Raw genomic sequence first — 19,852 nt, forward strand, 5'->3', positions numbered from 1 at the left:
AAGAACCCAAAAGCAAAACAAAAAAAAAAGTGGCAGGTAAAAAAACAGGAACACAGAGAAACTGACAAGTGAAGATAAACACAGACTTAAAGACACTGGGGCAAATTAACAAAAGGCCACAATAAGACAACAATGGGAAACAAAACATGACACACAGGGATATAAGCTACAAAATAAAACAGGAAATGACTAAAGACTGCACATTTGTCTTGATCTGAGATGCTGATACTCTAGTGGGACACGCAGTGGCAGTGAATGTTGCATATAGAATCTTTGAAGAGGAACAAAATATAACAGTACTGTAGTGAAAATGACACGCATTTAATTATTCCCTGTGCATATTTATCCTAGTAATGCTTCTTCTTAAAAGTGAAACATATTCCATGTCTGCTACACCTCAACCAGTGCTTGATTTGTAAAACAAAGGGTCCGTGAACACAGACCGGGAGCTGTTCCGGCGGGTCAGGGGGAGCGAAAAAGTCAGGGAACACATCAAAAATCCACATTCCCTGGAGCACATTGGACAATGCCTGGGGACTAGCAGTTTACAATACTAAATCTGTCGTTACAAACTGAGCATTATTTATTTATATTTATTAATCAGAGCATTCACACTAACTCAGAATCAGTATGAAGAGGTGCGTAGTAGCAGCTGGTAAACATTACTGTTTTCATGAAAATTGTCTTTATTGTTTACATGAAATATAAAACTGTGTCACTTCCTGTGACCAGAAATGTTTCCTGCCACTGGCTACTGCCCAGAGACTTGGTCAAACCAGGGCATCTCATGCATATCTCATGATTTGCTCTTGCTCAGTCCCAGCACATCACTTAGGTTGAAAATAGATTGAAAAATATTTTTTTCATGAAGTAGTTACCTGCAGCTGCACGATGAAAATGTCATGTTAAAGTCTCAGGATCCCTTTTCTGTACTGTGTCAACTAATTGTGGTTCCTTGTGAAAAAATAGTCTGTCTGTGCGTCATCGCCTGCCCCACTTTCCTGTGTCTCCATCTCCTCGATGGCTTTTAAGGCAGAAACTAGGCTCTACCAGCCGTTCACCTAAAGTTAACAAGAATCCCAAGTCCCAAAATATGAGTGACACGAGCCATGCGGTTGCTACGGGAACTCTCGGAAGGGGTTACAAGAGTGCTTTGACAAAGTGTGTGAACTCACTGCCACCGAAGCAATCCTCGCTTTTTAATGTGTCTCTGTTTTGAGACATCAGAAGGTTACGGAGATCTTCGGCAGATGGTGGAAAATTTGACTCTTCATCTGAGTTGTAGGGGGTTCTCCGCCTGCTAGGTTGTCACACCGTGTGATGTGTAACTGCATACGTAATCCTTTGCGGGATTGGGTGTTGAAAGGCGGCGGGTGCAGGCTGCATGAGGAACACTGTGTGAAAGCTGTATTTCCAAGGCAGAAACCTGGGAATTAAAGCTAGAAAACTGTACTCTAATACACTTCAAGGATATCCAGAAATGATACGGTATCGGCCCATTTCTCGTTGCTGTTGGGTGAATCAGCGCAGCTCTTTAAGCACCAATTTCCAATTTTAGGTGATCATCCTATAGAGAACCACTAATGTCGATTCACCAAGGTCATAGAGGATAGCACGAATAGCTGCAATTTCCATTAATGGGGGCTGAATGGAGAATATGGGGGTCAAAATGACTAGTGGAAGAGGTATTGTGAAGCACCTGGAGGGATGTGTATGTGTAGGTGTGTATTTATGAATGGTAAGAGCATTCACATCAAACAAAGTGCTCACTGAGTGTAGTATGTACAAGGACGGAAGCTAACATTAGCATGTATTCATAGTGAGCTCTGAGTATTCCCTTTTTTCATCTCTCATCATCTTGCTTTCTGCCTTAAAGGACTTTGCTCATATTGTAGATGCCTGTGCACATCTACGCACACACACACACACACACACACCATCTGCTGAGCCACAGACATGTCCTACTGTAAATAAGCCTGAAGAGAGACACGCACACACCTAGCGAGCAGCATGGCATAATGCCCAGCCTTGCCCCAGGTGTCTCAGAGTTGATATATTGGCGTGGCCTCAGATGAATTCATCCTGGGCAAACGAACGCTCTTATTAAAGGCTTTTTAAAGCAGAGAAAGTGAAAAAGCGAGAGGAGAGGTGACGTGTTTTAGCGTATTAATATCCACCTCAGGTGCTAATTTGGCCTGTAAGTCACCTGTGTCACCAGCTGCGGTGAAAGACAAGTGGAAATGAAAAGAAAGCTGAAGAAATGAAGAGTCGGGGGACAGGCTGGAGAGAGAGTGTGAGAGGCTGAGTGAGAAACAAGAAAGAAAAGGAGAAGGTGTAAATCACATTAATGAATAAGCTTCATTAGTCGTGCCCATTAGCGTCCTAAGCACGGATTAATTTAACTTGAGCCGACTTTGGAGAAGCCCAGTGGCTATGATGGGACACAGTTTGATTACACACCTGGATGTTTGATCACTGACACCCTTCATTCTGACTAGCAGCAGACAATCTGCGTCGCTTTTGTCCCTGAATGTGAAATTAGAGCACCTGCAAAGAGAAAAACTGATGTGGAAAGAGCTGATTTTTTAACTGAGGATTTCTTCCTTCTGTAGCTGGTTTACTGTTTTTCTCTGTCGGTTTTATTGTTCCTCAAGGAAATTAAGCCTGTTTCTCTGGAACTTGGGATCCTTTCTTCATCAGTCTAATTTGTTTTTCTAAAACAATTAAATAGGTACTTTTTGAGGGGGCATTCTATTAAATTCTCTTCCTCTCTTCTCTGTGTTTGTGTTGTCAACAGGCGGACCCCCAAGGCCGAGACATAGCCATCCGTCCATTCTTGGAGCACTGTGAGAACACCCACATGACCATTTGGCTGGGCATCGTCTATGCCTACAAGGGACTGCTAATGGTGAGAGGAGAGAAAACAAAATTTCATCATGCGCTCACAGGCTGGACACACACACACACACAAATACACACTTGAGATTTGATATGAATGTACAAATCTGCTGATGTGAATCTTAACAGGCTCATAAATGTGTATGAATGACAATTGATGCCGTTCTATTGATATTAATGTTGCAGTATGATGCTATTTCTGAAATATGTTCCAATATTCAACATTAAACATACAGAGAAATGAAAAATACATTTTGCCAGTTGTAATCCTGTGTCCCTGTGGTAATTATTCATGTCTCTTGTGTAACATGCTAAATATAAGTATTTTTATATCAAAATCCCTCTTTTTCCTCCTCCTGTAAATTGTAAAATTATTTTTTATTACTTAATTTCCGGTGCTATTCAACCCTGCCATACATATTACAATGACCTGACCATTAACTTGTATTTTATCTACCGTACTTGCATGCAAAAGGACATACAGTTACAGTCTTCACCACAACATGGACATGGGCGTGGGCATTACTTCTCTAACTCCTACTAATTTAATGCAAATAGACATTAAAAGACTGTCTTCTAACCATCATTATCAACTATTATTTAAATTTTCTATGTTCACTGATTGCATTTGAATACTGTTCATTAGTCTGAGTTTATCAGCAGAGCACAGTTGATACTGAACATTTACCTACCATCGTATGTGAGACAAAGAAAATGTCCACTTCCCCACCACACAGTCTGTTTTAAAATGTCCGAGAAGCAGGAACAACTGTAATTTATGCAGACGTCACTATGGTGAGGAGTGAGACAGAGACAGGCGGAGACAGAGCAGTAAGTCATCTTAAGCAGATTGAGCAAATGCAAATACTACCGAAAAGTGTCGAAGACAGAGCGATGGAGAGAGAGTCAGAAAATAGTTGGGCTTCGATGTCAAATGAAAAGACGGCTACAAAGAAGTGGAGTGGTGGAAAAAGTTTGCATCAAGTGATTGACAGCAGCCCACATCTGTATGAGGCACAGAGAGGGACAGCAATAAGAAGGCTTGAGTCATTCCTGCCCTGACATACACACACACACACACACACACATACAAACACACACCTGAGGCACACTAATCCTTGATGACTGCTCTTTTAATTCTGCTGCTTGTCATTCCATTAACTCTCATTTAGACTTTGGAATAAACAGGCAGGCCACTTTACACAGCACACAGTGAATAATTCAGCAGGCTGCTGCTGCTGCAACTCTGATGTTCCACCAAACAAACAGCTCAGTCTGAATAAACACTGTACAGGCATGAAACCTAAGACTGCTTTGGAACAGTGTCTTTGGATTATATTTCTCCTCGTTGAGGCTCTATCATATAATAAGGCTGATTTTTGTTTGATTTTCTTTCTTAAAACTACATGCAATTAAGTGTTTCCTCACAAGCTGCCCTCCATTATTATTCATAAAGAACAATACAGAGAATTGAACGTCACAAAGCATTAAGATTTAATAAGAAAAACACTGATGTTGAGACAAGAAGTAGAAAAAATGAAAGAAAACTGCAGTAACACCACCACTGCTGTCTGTCTGTGGACTGACCAAGATGAATGAGTTCAGACTTTCTATAACCAAAATCAAATCAACAGTCTGTGTAACCTTCTCTCAGACTTCTGATAAAACAATTATCTTCTCCTCTCTTTTCCCTGACAGTTATTTGGCTGTTTCCTGGCATGGGAGACCAGGAACGTGAGCATTCCTGCTCTCAACGACAGCAAATACATCGGGATGAGTGTTTACAACGTGGGTATCATGTGCATCATTGGTGCTGCAGTGTCTTTTCTCACACGGGACCAGCCCAATGTCCAGTTTTGCATTGTGGCACTGGTGATCATCTTCTGCAGCACCATCACGCTCTGCCTGGTCTTCGTTCCCAAGGTCAGTTTCCGTGTGAACAAGCACGAGTGGATAACTCTGCTTTGCCAAAATCTAGAGTGCTTAATTATCACCACATTCACACTCACACTTCTCTAAATGCAGCGTAAACAGTTCTGTGTAGCTTTTGTATCTCAGAGTGCAGCTGTGACTAGTACCCATAACTCCTTTTCCAGTTCATCACCATGAGAACCAACCCAGATGCAGCCACCCAGAACCGGAGGTTAAAGTTCACCCAGAACCAGAAGAAGGAAGACTCCAAGACCTCCACCTCAGTCACCAGCGTCAACCAGGCTAACACTTCGCGACTGGATGGGCTTCAAACTGATAACCACCGCCTCCGCATGAGGATAACAGAGGTCTGAGCTGATGAATACACATTCACTAGCCATTGAATTTCACCTCTTTTTTATTCATAAGGAGGTTCACCGGTGCAGTGGTGGCAGGCTAAGACACAGTAACTGAACAACAAGTCCAACATAAGAAGGAAGAAAGAGCAAATTAGTTAACTCCACTGAACTTAAAAAGTCATTCAATTAATTCTTAATAGAAATGGTTTAAAGCAGCTGTGATCACTTCAAAAGATCATGTTGTCGCTTAGCGAGTCTTTGTGCCAGACTGCACGTTCTCTCTGATTCATTTCATAAAAATGTTGACTTATGCTGACATTGAGTGACATTTTTAAATCCCGTGCCAATCACCTCGGCTTGCTCTCACATCTCTCTAAAGTCTTTGTTTTTCTGTTTAAAAAGCTGGACAAAGAGCTGGAGGAGGTGACCATGCAGCTGCAGGACACCCCGGAGAAAACTCCCTACATCAAACAGAACCATTACCCGGACGCCAACAACATCCTCAGCATACGCAACTTCACAGATGGAAAAGGTAAGAAACTGACTGTATGTTTCTATGCAGCCCTTCAACTGTCACAGTCCATTTAGGCTTATCTGTGTGACCTTTACAGCACACAAACACAAAGTTCTCACAATTCTTAAAGTTAGCCTGTTGAATCCTGAAGGAACCCCACATTCAGTAATTTACTTTCCAGTAAAGTTTGTTATCTGGAAAGCGTTCCATCTCATAGAAGATTTTACCTGCTCACTGACAAAAAAGAGGAGGCTCTTCAGCAGAGGTGGGAAGTAATGCGGCACAAATACTTTATCTGAACTTTACTTAAGTATTTATTTTTCCTACAACTTTTACTTCTACTCCTTACATCTAACACAAATATCTGTACTTTCTACTCGCTACATTTTCCAAACAGGCTTGTCACTTTAGTTTCAATGCATTTTAGGGAAACCGTCCATTATCTATATTTTGCGTCATTACACGCCACTTTCATGAGACTGATTTAAACCAAAATTCAGTGCATATCACATATACTGTAACAAAATGGAAACAGACAGAGAGGGACACTGTGTCTGTGTAAGCGTGTCATATCTGCAGAGACACTGCAGCCCTCTGCCTGGATTTTTCGCTGTGCGTGGGATGCTTTACCAACCCAGAATGTCAGTATTTGACATCCTGGGAATGAGACTCAGCCATCAACTATCTTTCTGGTGCATTTATGAACAGCTCAGTCATATCCGACTGATTCTACCTTTAAGTCTAATAGTCCTTGAATTTATATAATTTGACGTGAGGTTCAATTATCTTTGTGCAAAAATTGCAGATAGAAGTGTCCCTCAAAGGGATACTTTTTACTTTTATACTTTGAGTACATTTCAGTACTGAACTTTCATAGTTTTACTTGAGTGAAGAAGTTGAATCAGTACTTACCAGAGCCTTTTTTTTACTCAACTATCTGTAGTACTTGTACTTGAGTAAAGAATGTGTGGACTTTTGCCACTTCTGCTCTTCATACTCTTCAGTTTATTTCATGTGCAAAAGATGAAAAAGTACAATCAATAAGGGGATTGGATTGTTTCACTTCACAGACAACTGGCAATATGCTGATGATGCCTTCTTCCACATAACTTTACTCCAGTGAAGTGTTGGTGCTTTCCATTCAGTCAGAAATGACCAACGTGAAATCCAAGATGGTGCATCATTTCTTCTTCATTCAGTGACGGGAGAGCAGCTTGACCAGGTTGTGCTAACTGCTGCCACTGGTGGCTGAAAACTAGATTGCAGGAGCAGTACATATAGACCTAATATTCAACCAAGAAAGTGAAGTTTAGTATGATGTAATTGTGTCCTGTCTTAGCTGTAATGAGGTTCACTTGGTTGCATATTCACTTTAAATAGAACAATGTAAAAAAAAAAGAAAAAAACTAATCCTCATATATCATCTAATAATAAACCCTTGCTATATGTATGAGCATTTGCATATTCACTGGCTTTAGTAAAGGATTTTAATGCAGCTTGAAGAAATACCCTGACTTTTTTCCCCCCTCCACTGCTGGAGCTTCTGTCAGCTGCAGGTGAAGAAGGGACACAGGAGGGCTCTGTCTGAGAGCACACATCTGTGACGTCTCTTAGAATGAGTCATGAGATTAGCTACAGTACCTGCATACTTGCACTGCCGCTTATCAAGTTATACACATCCGGTAGTCACACTTTTATCAGCTGTGGGCTCGACAATAAAGGCGTTAAAGTCAGTCCGCACTTGCACATTTTGCACCTAATTATTTTGCGTGTGTTGAACAATGAGGAAAACAATAGAGAGAAGATGAAAGACGGGATGGGGAGGCAGTTAATGTGAACCACTGGGTGAGACAGGCATACGGGAACGCACAAAGTAAACTATCAGGTGCTAAAACATAAAGATATACATCATATCTGTCTTTTCCAGCAGAGAGAGCTTGGGTCGGTTTACCCTCCTGACTTCTACCCGATACAAGCTGTTCGAATTGATGCAGCTGTATCTTAGACATTATGAAGGCGGGCTCCTCAAAGTGAATCACTGAATCGTTACACCCCAGCAGCATCGCTTTGCATTAGGCTCCACTTTTACAGACGCGGGGCGATGGTGATGTACAGCAGTTAGATCCAGCACGTCTGATGCACGCGCCAGCACAAAGCCGCTCTCAGGGGTGTCTAATGGATCTGTCTGAGTTTGGGAAGGTAAGGGAGTAAAACAGCTGCGCTCGCTCTGCGGTTTGGGAGCGGAGCGCGTTGGAATTGTCTGAGAAGTTCCTCATCTGTGAAAGTTCATAGTAATGAACTGATGGCAGTTAGAGAGGACATTCGAGAAGCGGTATGTCTAATGCAACTTCTTTGTGTTTTAGTCTGTTCTACTTCTTCACCGCCTCACGTCTTTTGCAGCAGACACACACCCTCCTATTGTAGCCCAATTTTTTTCTCTGGCTTTGAAATGCGTTTTGGCGGGGGGTTGATATTATGTGATGGTACCCCGACGAAGACAGATTTTAAATAAAAGAAGCTCTGTGTTGTTGCACAATTGGTTGATGGAGCAGAACACAGAGAGCAAGAAGATAATTAGCCAAAGATGTTTGACCTTAGATTATTCACAATCAGAATAAAGCATCAAATTGTGTTAGTCAGTGATTTGAATTCTTTTACGAGACATCTTAAGTAACTGCTTTCAGGGTTAAAATGTGCTCATTAAAACTTATGGATAGATACAAATCATTGAACACAACATAGAAAATGGGCAAATCATTCCCAAGCACTAATTTCAGTAAACACATTCTCAAATTTTCCATTTGTTTAGAGTAATCTCTCTAAAGTACTGGCAGCAGCTGGCAGCTGATACCCGGCTCTCTTAAGTCAACTAAGATTCAAATTGTGTGGGCTTATAGAAATACATCTATTTTAGACAGACTGTGTACTGTCTTGGTTACTGTAGGCTGTTAGGAGAGAACAGATACAAATATAGCCAGACACTTTTTTGGAATAAAGAAGATGTGGATAACAATCTTTCTTCTATAAATTAGAGACATAAACATATTTATAAACCTGTTCCTGCCCCTTTTCATGGCAGCAAAAGAGACCACGTTGCATGCAGCTTCCAATAGAAACTTCACTTCTAAGATTAGACAGCCTTCAACTGTTGTTTATTTCATATTTCCCTCCTCAACCTTTTAATGATTGAGTCCAGTTTAATGACCAAGCATTTACATGGGGGCAAAGGGATCAGATACAACAAAGGAACATAAATTGGCTGTCTTGTTCGTTATATAGGTGTATTACTGCAGCTGTTTCAATCTTGTCCCAATCACCACCAAAATTCTTGTATTAAAAGGGTACTTTGTCCCTGAAGGTTTGATATTTAGAAGAAGAAAGAAAGAGAGACAAGTAAGTAAAATAGGGGAGGTTTAGACATTGATCTACAGATTTTGTGACTGACAAGTCAACAGAGAAACAAGACAGAGTGAGAGAATAAGTCTTTATTTGACTGAAGGTTCTGAAAGTATTTCACACCTTTTGGAACTTTTTTGTGAGTTACAAATTACGTAGCAGATCTCTTCAAAAGAGACATAATGTCCAAGGAGTTGCGTGAAGTGACAGACAGAAGTAGAGCCCTTCTAGTTCCCTCCTCGCAGGATCTAGCTGTCTGGTGACGAAGCAAAAGATAGGGCATTTCTGCATTTCAAAACAGAATTGAATTTGAGTTGAATGATGACGTAATTTGTATTTACTGTGTGTGAATACTTTTCCCAATGGAGTCTTAAATTCCTCAATAAAACTACATTTCTATGGTCGACTACTCCTTACGATAAAATGAATGTAGTTAGTAGACAGTGAGAAAAACAGCGAGAGCTAAAGAGAGACTCAGTGAGAGAAAGTGGAAACAGAGGACTGATACTGAAACTGAATGAATACTGTGCTGCTCTTATATTGCTCTTAAGATTATATTTGGCTCATCTTGCTATTACTTTTTTATGCCGAGAGAGAAGTATGAGTCTCTAGGTTGTTAAAGTGTTCATGATAATGATCTTGTGAGTTCTTAGAAGCAAGCTAAGACAAAGAGAGACAGCGCGTTGGGTGCTGCTCACAAACATCAATCCGACACACATTATGGAAATAAAATCACAGGTCATTAAGCCTCCTTTAAAGATCAGCAGCATATAAACTTTTCCCAGCCTCAATCTGCTTATGTCTGACAGTCATCATCATCATCGCCGGCTCCTAACTGTAGTCATCAGTATTCATAAGAGAGCTGGTCTAAATGTGTTGGGGGCCATGAATGAGTAGCTGTTATAAGAGTAGAACGCCGTGTCAACAGCGATTACGCTCACTCACAAAGGGTGAGAAGCAACACTCCACCCCTCTCTCTCTCTCTCACTGGCTGCCTTCATGAATATGTACCAGCACATGGCGATGCTGGAGAACACCAGTGATGACAGTTAAGGTGTGGTTTTCTGACAGACTGGATGCTGACACTTGATTTTAGGCTGAAACTAAATCCGAAGTACTTTCTTGACCTCCGAGGGGAAATTGTGTTACATTGGAGTTACTCCCGTTGTAGAAGAGAAACAGGTCTATATGTAATCATAGAGAAATTATAAGAAAAATAGAAATGGGAAGAATGAGAAATATGTAAATGTATGTGCATTATTCTACAATATCTAGTAATATAGAACAACAATAAGATATATTGAGAAAATAAGAAATACGTGAAACATTTTACCTGAATTTTACCTCCATATATACAGTATATAAAAACATAACAACAACAATAATAATATGAAGTTATATTATAGGAATAAGAAATATGTAAAGATGTGTGCAGCATACTACAATAAATTACAATTTCTAACAATATAAAACAAAAATATATACTAAAAAATAGAAAAATAAGAAATATGTAAAAGTATGTACAACATACTACAATAAATATAACAACAGCAATGATATAAGAAACATTTTAAAATATGTACTTAATGCTACAGTATACAGTATATCAATATAAAACGAAAACTATATATAGAAAAATAAGAAATATGTTAAAAAAAAAAAAGTGTTATACAACAATATATATATAGAAATAAGACATTTAAAAAAATGGAAAATGTGCATCATACTACAATATATAGGAATGTATAACAACAATATACAGTAAATAGAGAAATATGTGAAACAAAGTGCATCATTCTTAAACATATAACAATCTACAACAATACAAATAGAAAAATAAGAAATAAAAAGCAGATAAGAAATACATAAAAATATGTGCATCATAATACTTTTTATAACATTATATAACAACAATATGTCAAAAAAAATAATGTTTCGCCAAACTGCTTTACTGTTGTGTCAGTGTTGCACAGTTGAAAGTATAAATAATAAATAAATAATAGGGTTAAAGCAGCCGAGGGCCACTCCATTGACTCTGAGGGGCAGTTGAAAATTTGATGTCAACAGGCAGAAATGTGTGCACTGCAGATCAACCAGTCACGGGTAAACTAAGCAGCTGCTTATGACTAAATTTAATTAAAGCCAACAGTCACTGTTCTTTGTACCGTTTTACTGTCTGCACTCGCAGTAAATGTGAAACTTTAATGAACAGATGTTGAGATTTACAGGTTAATTTACTTGATTGATCTTGTTCCACACATTTGCGCATTGAACATTTTCATTTCAAAACTGTTAAAAGTCTTAATGTGCAGTAAAATTCTTGGGCTGGCTCTGAGGTCTAGTGACACTTGAAAAAACATCTTTGTGGAATGAGCACATCCTCTGAATCCATAATGAAGTGTATAAATATCGGAGTCTGTGCTTTTAACACAGCTGTGAGAGCTACAAGGTTAGGCTTTTTTCAAAATGCAAAGAGGACTAGTCTGCACCAAAGAGTTCAGCCAGCTCAGATGTCCAATTGGGGCATGGAGTGCTGTGATCAGTGAATCAGGTCAGCAAGTGCTGGGAAATCTGGGACATCTGGAGAGAAAACTTTGTAGGGGAGAAAAGGGATCATTCCATTACTCTCCAGGTACAATTTTGGGATGCTGATGAGGTTGTTTACCGCAACTCTTATTGTGTTTCAACCTCATCATCTGTAACATCCGGAGAATGCAGAAATCGTGTTAGGAAGCCTTTGTTTGTTCCCCTTGTCTTACTCTCGAGATAAGGCTTCTTTCTTTTGGTCTTTCTTACTTTCATGTCTACTGTCTTCTACTGTCTGTTTTATTTAAATTTTGTACCTGTGCTTTATAATGTGATTTAATTACACAACCTGTCTCCTTTTTGGAAAAAGGAAACTGACTAGTTTGACATTGTCAGATCACTCTTATGACTAAGACTTGCCCATACGATTTTCTTTTACATTGTGGCTGATTGAGAGTTTTTCTTTGTTAATCGGTGGCCATTTTTTATGGTGGGTTAAGAGTGAAAGCTGCTGTTAAACTGAATAAAGTGGTCTCTGGCCCAACTCAAACTGTTGGTCTCAGCGTTCACTTGCAGCTAACTTTGTTACAGTACAAGGCAATCCGTATGAATATAGAAACACATTATTATTATTAATAATAGTAACACACTTCAATCAGTCGTTTTCCCTTTTGTGTGAGTGAACTATATGAAATGAAAACACTTTTATATTCATGCATTTATTTGGTAGGTGCATATTTTTATTGCTTCTTAAATGGCATCAGGCTCCAATGCAGCATGAAACACAATAAGATCAAAACTTCTCCTCCTCCCGAACACCTGGAGAAAAAATGCAGATCCAGACTCAGGCGTTAGGATTGGTATTAAGTCACATCTCAGGTTCTGGGCACAGGCGACTTACGAGTGTGACATCCCATTTGACACAGCCTATCATACTTCTCATGATGCCTACATGTCTTTTCACTGCAGATGGAGAGAAGTCGATACTAAAGAACCACCTGGAGCAGAAGCCTCAAGCGCAGTGGGGCTCCATGGACCCTTCCAGAATAAACAGAGGTCCCCTGGAGGATATCAACTCGCCCGAACAGTGAGATCTCCCATTTCTTCAGCACCTCTACCCTCGTGTCCCTCTCCCCTCCCCTCTGTCTTGTCAGCTTTCTCATCAGACTACACGTCACATGTTTCGCAAACCACCAGCAGCTCTCAGGCGGTTGCTCTGGCAACAGAGCCCTGTGAAAGCATGGACCGGCCCTGTACTTTTCTCTCCTACGCACATCAACATACATATAACCACATAAGAGTGTTTTGTGTGTTCTCCCACCATTCCTGGACTCACTACAGCTTCAGTCAAACACATGCTCATGTACAGTTTGCACACGAAGACGTGCAGCCGATTGATTTGTTGTCCCAACTTATAAAAGAAGACGGTCTTGGATACTCAAAACACTCATGCGACAAATGCAGATCTACATTCATTTACTATTAATAAGGCTGCAAAGCTGAGGGATGTCGACTTCATCAATGGGGGGAGACCTCATGCATCATTGAGAGCTCGTACTCTCACGCTCATTTAACTAGAACCAGGAGAAGAATGCACAATGTAGAGGGACAGATGGATGGAGAAGGGAAAGACTTGCAGAGAAGGGGGGGGGGGGTAAAATATTGTGAATAGGGCAGTTACAGAGAGAAGATGGATTAAGAGAGAAGGATGTTTAGATAGGAAAGAGAGACAGAGATAAGGAGGAGGAGAGAAAGAAAGAGGTAGAGACTCACAGAGGCTTATGTAACCAGTGATTTACAGCTCGCATTGGAAGCAGCTCTGAAAATAGACAGGGAGGAGAACAGAAGTAAAGGAACACTCGGAGCTATTCCCATGCCACATGAATGTTTGATCACATGGAGGGAAGAGAGATGAAGAGGCAGCGAGAGAGACAGAGGAGACAAATATAAAGAAGTGAGAAAAGAGGTAAAGGTAAAGGAGGACGAATGGTTAACACTTTGTGACATGATGAAGGCCAAGTCATGCACCAGGTACATGTAACTGTTAAGTGTAATGTCACTTCTTATTTGACGCATCAGAAATACCAGAAAACTTAATAATCCTTCATGAGAAGGAAAGAATGTGTTTCCATCTCAAACAGAACAGGTCAGAGTGACTGACTAGGCCTGAGGACCATTAAAATTTCAAAGTTCACCTAATTAAGACATTTTTCTAGGTCTATCGCTGAATGGGCTTGAATTTCATCCCCCCCCCCTCTTAATTTTTTACATAACTGGCATTTGGTTATGTAATTTTCTCGCAAACGGCTGGCAGTGGCGCTAGCACTGGCGAGGTAGGGTGCGAACTGTCACAGCAGGCGGAAGCATGAAATGTTCTTTTTGTCAGATGATCCCAGAAGCTGGGAGGCACGGTGGATTAAGGGTTTAGTAAGGAGAAGTGAAGAAGGGAATGTGGGTGCTGAAGAATACAGGAAAAACAATTAGAAGAATTGCTGAGGGCTTGTTTGAACTGAGCAGTATGTCTCTGTCCACTTTTATCACTGCATGTGGATGTGATTATAATAGTACTCCATTTAAACAGCATCGAACCACGATTACAAAAATCTTAGTAAACTGCAGGTCGTCTACATGTGCCATTTCTGGCTTTGGCGTAACATCCCACCATTGTCTTTTGTGTCTTTCCCTTGTGTATTTGTCAGAACTTCCCAAAATTAGAATATATTGAAGGAGAGTGTTTAGACATGTTATGTAATGTTTTGTTATGCACTGCTTTTACCGTTTTTATTTATAGAAATACATAATCTTCTGTGATTTTATCTCATGTAGTAAATAAAGAATCCAGCCTTATATACCAAGTAGTTACATTCATATTGGTCTAATTTTTTTAGCTTTATGTCGCTAGGCTTATAATAGGATGTGGAGGTCAGGGTGTTGAATGTGAGTGTAGAGCATCCAACCTTTATGCTGGTGACCAGAGTTTTCATCCCCTCACAGACCAATTGATGTAGTTGGCTTTTTTCTTTCTTTCTTTTCTTTTTTTTTTTTTGCATCAGCACAGTCTTTATCTAACTTGGACCAAAATATTAAGTTTCCTTCCCCTAGCTATACTTTACGTCCTTTAGCAATAACCATGCTAAAATTAAAGCAACTTATAAACTGGGATAGCAACCCTAAAAGCACACAAACAAAAACTTAACATAGTGGTGTCAATTTACTCTTTAATTCATTTTCATAATGAATAAAACTGTGAAATTAGGCCATAGTATTGAGACGTTTTTTTTCTGTGTTATGGAAAGATGTTGGCACTGAAATTCAGAAATATTAGGGCAGCACAATTGATATGAAATTGAATGAATGGAATGTTATCAGAATCACAAAGAAATACGAATACACATGTGAAGTACCTCAAAATGATACTTATCTACAGCACTTGAGTAGATGCTCTTACTCTCTCTGCCTCTTACATTGTAATTTCCTTCTCTTTCTGCAGCATACAACGTCGACTGTCCTTGCAGCTGCCCATCCTGCACCATGCCTACTTACCTTCCATAGGAGGGGTTGATGCCAGCTGCACCAGCCCCAACGGCAGCCCCGGGTCCAGCCCTCGGCACAGACACATGCCCCCCTCCTACCGGGTAATGGTCTCTGGCCTGTGAGCTCCATTCACTCCCCCACCTGGCTCTTTGCAGAGGAGACACATATGGTTCTTATTTTGTACAACAAATAGACTGATATCATCAGCGTATGTGCGTATTTTGTCTCAGAACAAGGAGGACAGGGGGAGAAGAGAGGGAGGGGGAGGGCCGAGTTTTCACTCTTCGTTCCTCTTCACCCTGGCCTCTCTTGAGAACTGAAACCCTCAGTCAGGAAGGGGTGGGAGGACACGGAGTGGGCACTGGATGACCCTTACAAACTCCCATGATTCACAGCAATGTCCCCTTGTTCATCTGCTCCCCTTGCCTAGGCATACACACAAGCATACACAAATACACACACATGCACAAACACACTGACACCACAATAGCAGGAGAGCAGTGGACCAGCCCTGACCTGACGTGTAGCCTTATCTGCTTCAGAGGGGGTCGTCTGTCTCTGTTCCTTATCTGTTGTATGTATGTGCTCGCTGCTACGTGTGAGCTCGTCATCTCACTTGAGTATTTCACTGCTTCAGTGACTGGACACCTGTGTGGAGATATGGAATTTACAATACCCAACAAAGGAAATAATCCAACCCCTTCCCATCCATGTGGAGACATGTAAATATAATCATTTCTGACTTTGATGTACTGTAAGCTTTGTATATGCTGTGAATGGACAATTAAAGGGGGTCTAAGTGTGGAGCTATGACAGAGGTTATCGTAAAAAATTCAAACGGAAAGCTTATAAAACATGGCTCCCTACGAAGAATTAGACATGTATGAAAGAGATCTGGAGTGATGTGTGTAACTGTTGATGAATTAGCTTATGGGCAGCAAAGTAAGATACATCAAAGCTTGTGAGGCACCCAGGGCCCTTTCCTTTAACTTAGAGCAAGATGCACATGTTTCTTCTATCCACTTTGCTAAATTTGCACCACCGGTCTCATCAGAGATTTCACATCAGACTTTGCATAGGCCTTTCATACTTTACAACTTGCTTAATATGTCCTCAGAAAGCATGTTATACAGAATATTGATGCTATGCCTTTTAACAGGTCTCCAAGGCTGCATATGTTAGAATATAGAGCTAAAAAAACACCACAAGAGTGTTCCACAGTTGTTATTTGTGTGTGTTATATGCCAAGAAATGCACACATTCAGATGTACACTTAAAGAGAGCACCTTATGAATTCAGGTGCTTTTCAGACAAGGCATTAGTGACGGGCCTGGTCATATTGAGCCCCACAGAGTGGTCTCCACAGACTGTTAAGATGTCCATCTGATCTAGCCCTCACAGCTAACCAGCACAGGCAAGGGTGACGGGGTTCATGTCAATGGCGAAAGGGCACAAGACTCTGAAGAAATAAAACTCAAGAAGTGATGCTGGAAAGGATGTAGGTCTACCAGTTCCACAACTAGTTTGAATCAAGTGGTTGACCTGAATTTCCATGAGGGGTGGTAAAAGACGATGAACACGTGGGAGCCTCGTGTAATAAGCCCCAACCGGCTGTAGCTTTCAGTTCCAAGAAGGTGACGACACCACTGCTGGTCACAGTGATAGAGCATAAAGCACAGACACAGGGCTTTCTTTCATATTGAGTGTCAGATCACTTCACACTTAGCAACAGTGAACATACCTCAGTTGCTATGGAAATTCAGTGCCGTTGAACTCGGTCCAAGAAGGTTGCACTGAGCAAAAACGGTCATCGACACAGTGTCGTCGTGTTTTTTTGTAAAAACTGTCCTCATGCAGGAGAAAAGTGAACAGGGACTCCGGACTTAAAAAGGACTTTCTGTGGAGTGAGAAGTGAGTTTGTTCTCAGCATACGTTTCACCATTGGTGTCTTGGTTTTTAGTTTTTAAGGCGTCTGTTGAGCGCTGTGCCTGTTGTCTTATACTGTAGCCTGCAGGATCCACAGTACATACATAGGGTGAAAATGGCGCTGACCCGGCAAACAACAACATTGGCCACACATCTGTAAATTGTATGACGTGTCATAGATTTATTTAAATTCAATGCCTCAATGCATGGGACAGTGTGGGAGGACTTGGTGGAAGCTCCACTTCAGCCGGAGTGGATTTCCTCGCCAAGCTGGCATCTGATCATAAATACTGTCAGTCTTCAGTTGAAAGGCAAGTCGAGGAGTACAAAAATGAAGTGGGAGCCAAGCTAGCAGAGATCCACCTGCTATCGGACACATCAGGGTGACTTCCTGCGAGAGCTCCTCCCCTTACAGCCCCTGCTGAGCACAGGAGCAGGGAAACCCCGAGCACAGGCCTCCAAGGAGTCACGGCTTCTCCCGCACCTTTGCCAACCAGAGAATCATGGTCACTTGACAAGTGAGTGAGAGACATTATCCAAGGGTTGGTTCTTCCTTCAGGAGAAGAAAAACCAACTGCACATTTTATATATTACATTATATGTGATTGTGTACAATTTGCTGATACCCTGATGATGGTGTCCATGTATGGAATATTTGGTATTTGGCTTTCTCAAGACGGCATGAAATGAAATGTATAATTCACAGAGTTACCTCTGTTTTTGCAACTGTCGTGACAAACCCACTGTCGTTTCATCCTCTCACCTACAATTTGGTTTTCCAGTACGTTTCCACACACAACATGGATTTAAGTTTATTTTAGCCTGTTGATCAGCTCACACATGTCAATGCCAAGATTCTCAGTGGACAAACTCAACATCATCATATCGACTATGCTACTGGTTTAGCAGTTATTCACTGAGGGCAATAAAGTGAAAGTAGTAGCAAACGATCAATCCTAATAACTCACTCCTGGCATTTACCAAATTGCAAAATGACTTTTTTGTTAGTCCATCAAAAATGCCAAATGCAGATCATCAGGTATGGTTCTGTTTTTTTAAATGTGCCCTGATTCTTTTTTTCTTTTATTATGAATCATTTCAAAAAGGATGAAAAATTGTTCAAATGCAATTGTGGTAGGTCAAGGGCTCATAATTTCCTGTAATAAACAACGTCATGCTGATGGTTTGTATTTGCCACAGGTCTTTTTACCTTTTCAGTTTGAAGATCCAAGTGACATATACGTATATAATTATATCTTTGTATGTGTCGTCATCAGGGTTTCTGGAGAACACGAAAACATACATGTCCAAAAATATAACAATATGACGTATATATTTAGTGAAAAAAACACACAGGTCCATACTGTTACTGTTTTGTCAGTTTGATATGTGGTATCACATGGAGTTAAGTTCAATTAAGAGTTTAAAAATGGTAAACAAAACCTATGTTAAATGCAACATGTTCAAGAGGGGCAATAACTTGTTTTCTTATTACAGAAAGAATAGAGAACTATATATATGTATATGTAAAAGATCTTTACGTACATTCTCATTTTTACATAGGAGATATTTCACAAATGCGCCACAAGGATACTTGGAAGTCATTTTTTTTAATTTACAGTATCTGTAACTATGTTATGTACAGATGAGGTATAGATATGAAAAAGTTGTATAAAATAAGTATCACACTTGGAACACCTGAACATTTTTGGAGCCATTAGTTGTTATGGGGGGATTTGAATAACATTCTTCTTTTATTGTCTGAATGTTATGGACAGCCTTTACTTTTCACATCATCGTTAATAAAGTGAGACTGAAAATAATGCAATGTTTGTTTCATCTGCACTCAGTGGAATCATTACTGTGCTTCTCCAAAGTACTGTATGTTTGCATTAGCCTTGCTTCTAATTTTTGCCCAGTGGCCTCTCACGGTATTGCAGCGAAAGATTCTCCTGTTGCCAAAACGCATTTTGTCCATTGACCGCCACTGTAAAAGAGCTGTCTGTAAAACTGTGGCCAGGACACCTTGATCTGCAAACAAGGTCAATTATGACTCTTTCTATTATCAATATTTGATTCAACTTTTCCTGAAGCCAAGGAAAAGATTTAACATGACGTCATCACAATGGAAAGTCTTTTGACCAAAGGGGAACATGCTGGCAGGGCCACTTGGCAAAAAACTACTGCACAAAGTCAATGGGCCTCATAACCTGGAAGAAATTTAAAAAATAATAAAATTGCCATATCCGCCAGGCGAGCAATACTCATTGGACTTAATAGCCACCATCTCTGTGCTCACTATCTAGTTCTGTTTTAAATCCATGACTGTCACCAACAATGGTCTTCTACCACCAGTTAGCTAACTGATAAAGAGAGACAGACGTCTGGGCTACCAATGTTACAAACTTTTACTCAAATACATTTTTTTGTATATCCTCACCTCCACTAACACTGCTTGTACGGCTAGTAAAACAATTGATGAACCCAAAATTAGCATGCTAATATTAGCCTGCCTCTAATTTAAAATTGCATCCGTGTGTGTCTTTGTGTTTATTAACAGACTCATTCCTTGTTAGATGTGGACATATCAATGAAAGTAATGGTGGATATTTGTGAAATTCAGTAAGTCGTTAGCTAGCTAGTTAGACACTGGCAAGTGGACATGTTCTACAACAAACATTAGCTTAACCTTGGTTGTTCACCTGTCCAACAAATCTAAAGCCATCTCTCTAAGTATTCATGTTCGATACTCCCTAGATTTGCTAATAGTATAGTAATATTTTGTCCA

The 19,852-nt window shown here is 40.3% G+C and overlaps 1 protein-coding gene across 2 annotated transcripts in view; it reads left to right on the forward strand.

Annotated features, from left to right (window-relative positions):
- gabbr2 (gamma-aminobutyric acid (GABA) B receptor, 2) overlaps nt 1–18,887 on the forward strand; it is a 190,577-nt gene extending 171,690 nt beyond the window's left edge. For both annotated transcript variants that reach the window (XM_084378728.1, XM_084378727.1), the window contains 6 exons: nt 2,798–2,908; nt 4,597–4,821; nt 4,995–5,177; nt 5,571–5,700; nt 12,574–12,691; nt 15,095–18,887. In XM_084378728.1, coding sequence (XP_084234854.1) covers nt 2,798–2,908; nt 4,597–4,821; nt 4,995–5,177; nt 5,571–5,700; nt 12,574–12,691; nt 15,095–15,260 — 933 coding nt within the window. In that variant the 3' untranslated portion in view covers nt 15,261–18,887. The remainder of the gene's footprint in view (nt 1–2,797; nt 2,909–4,596; nt 4,822–4,994; nt 5,178–5,570; nt 5,701–12,573; nt 12,692–15,094) is intronic.
- The last annotated feature ends 965 nt before the right edge of the window (nt 18,888–19,852 follow it).

Source organism: Pagrus pagrus (assembly GCF_965226575.1).
Source record: "Pagrus pagrus genome assembly, chromosome: 17".
Classification (NCBI taxonomy): domain Eukaryota; kingdom Metazoa; phylum Chordata; class Actinopteri; order Spariformes; family Sparidae; genus Pagrus; species Pagrus pagrus.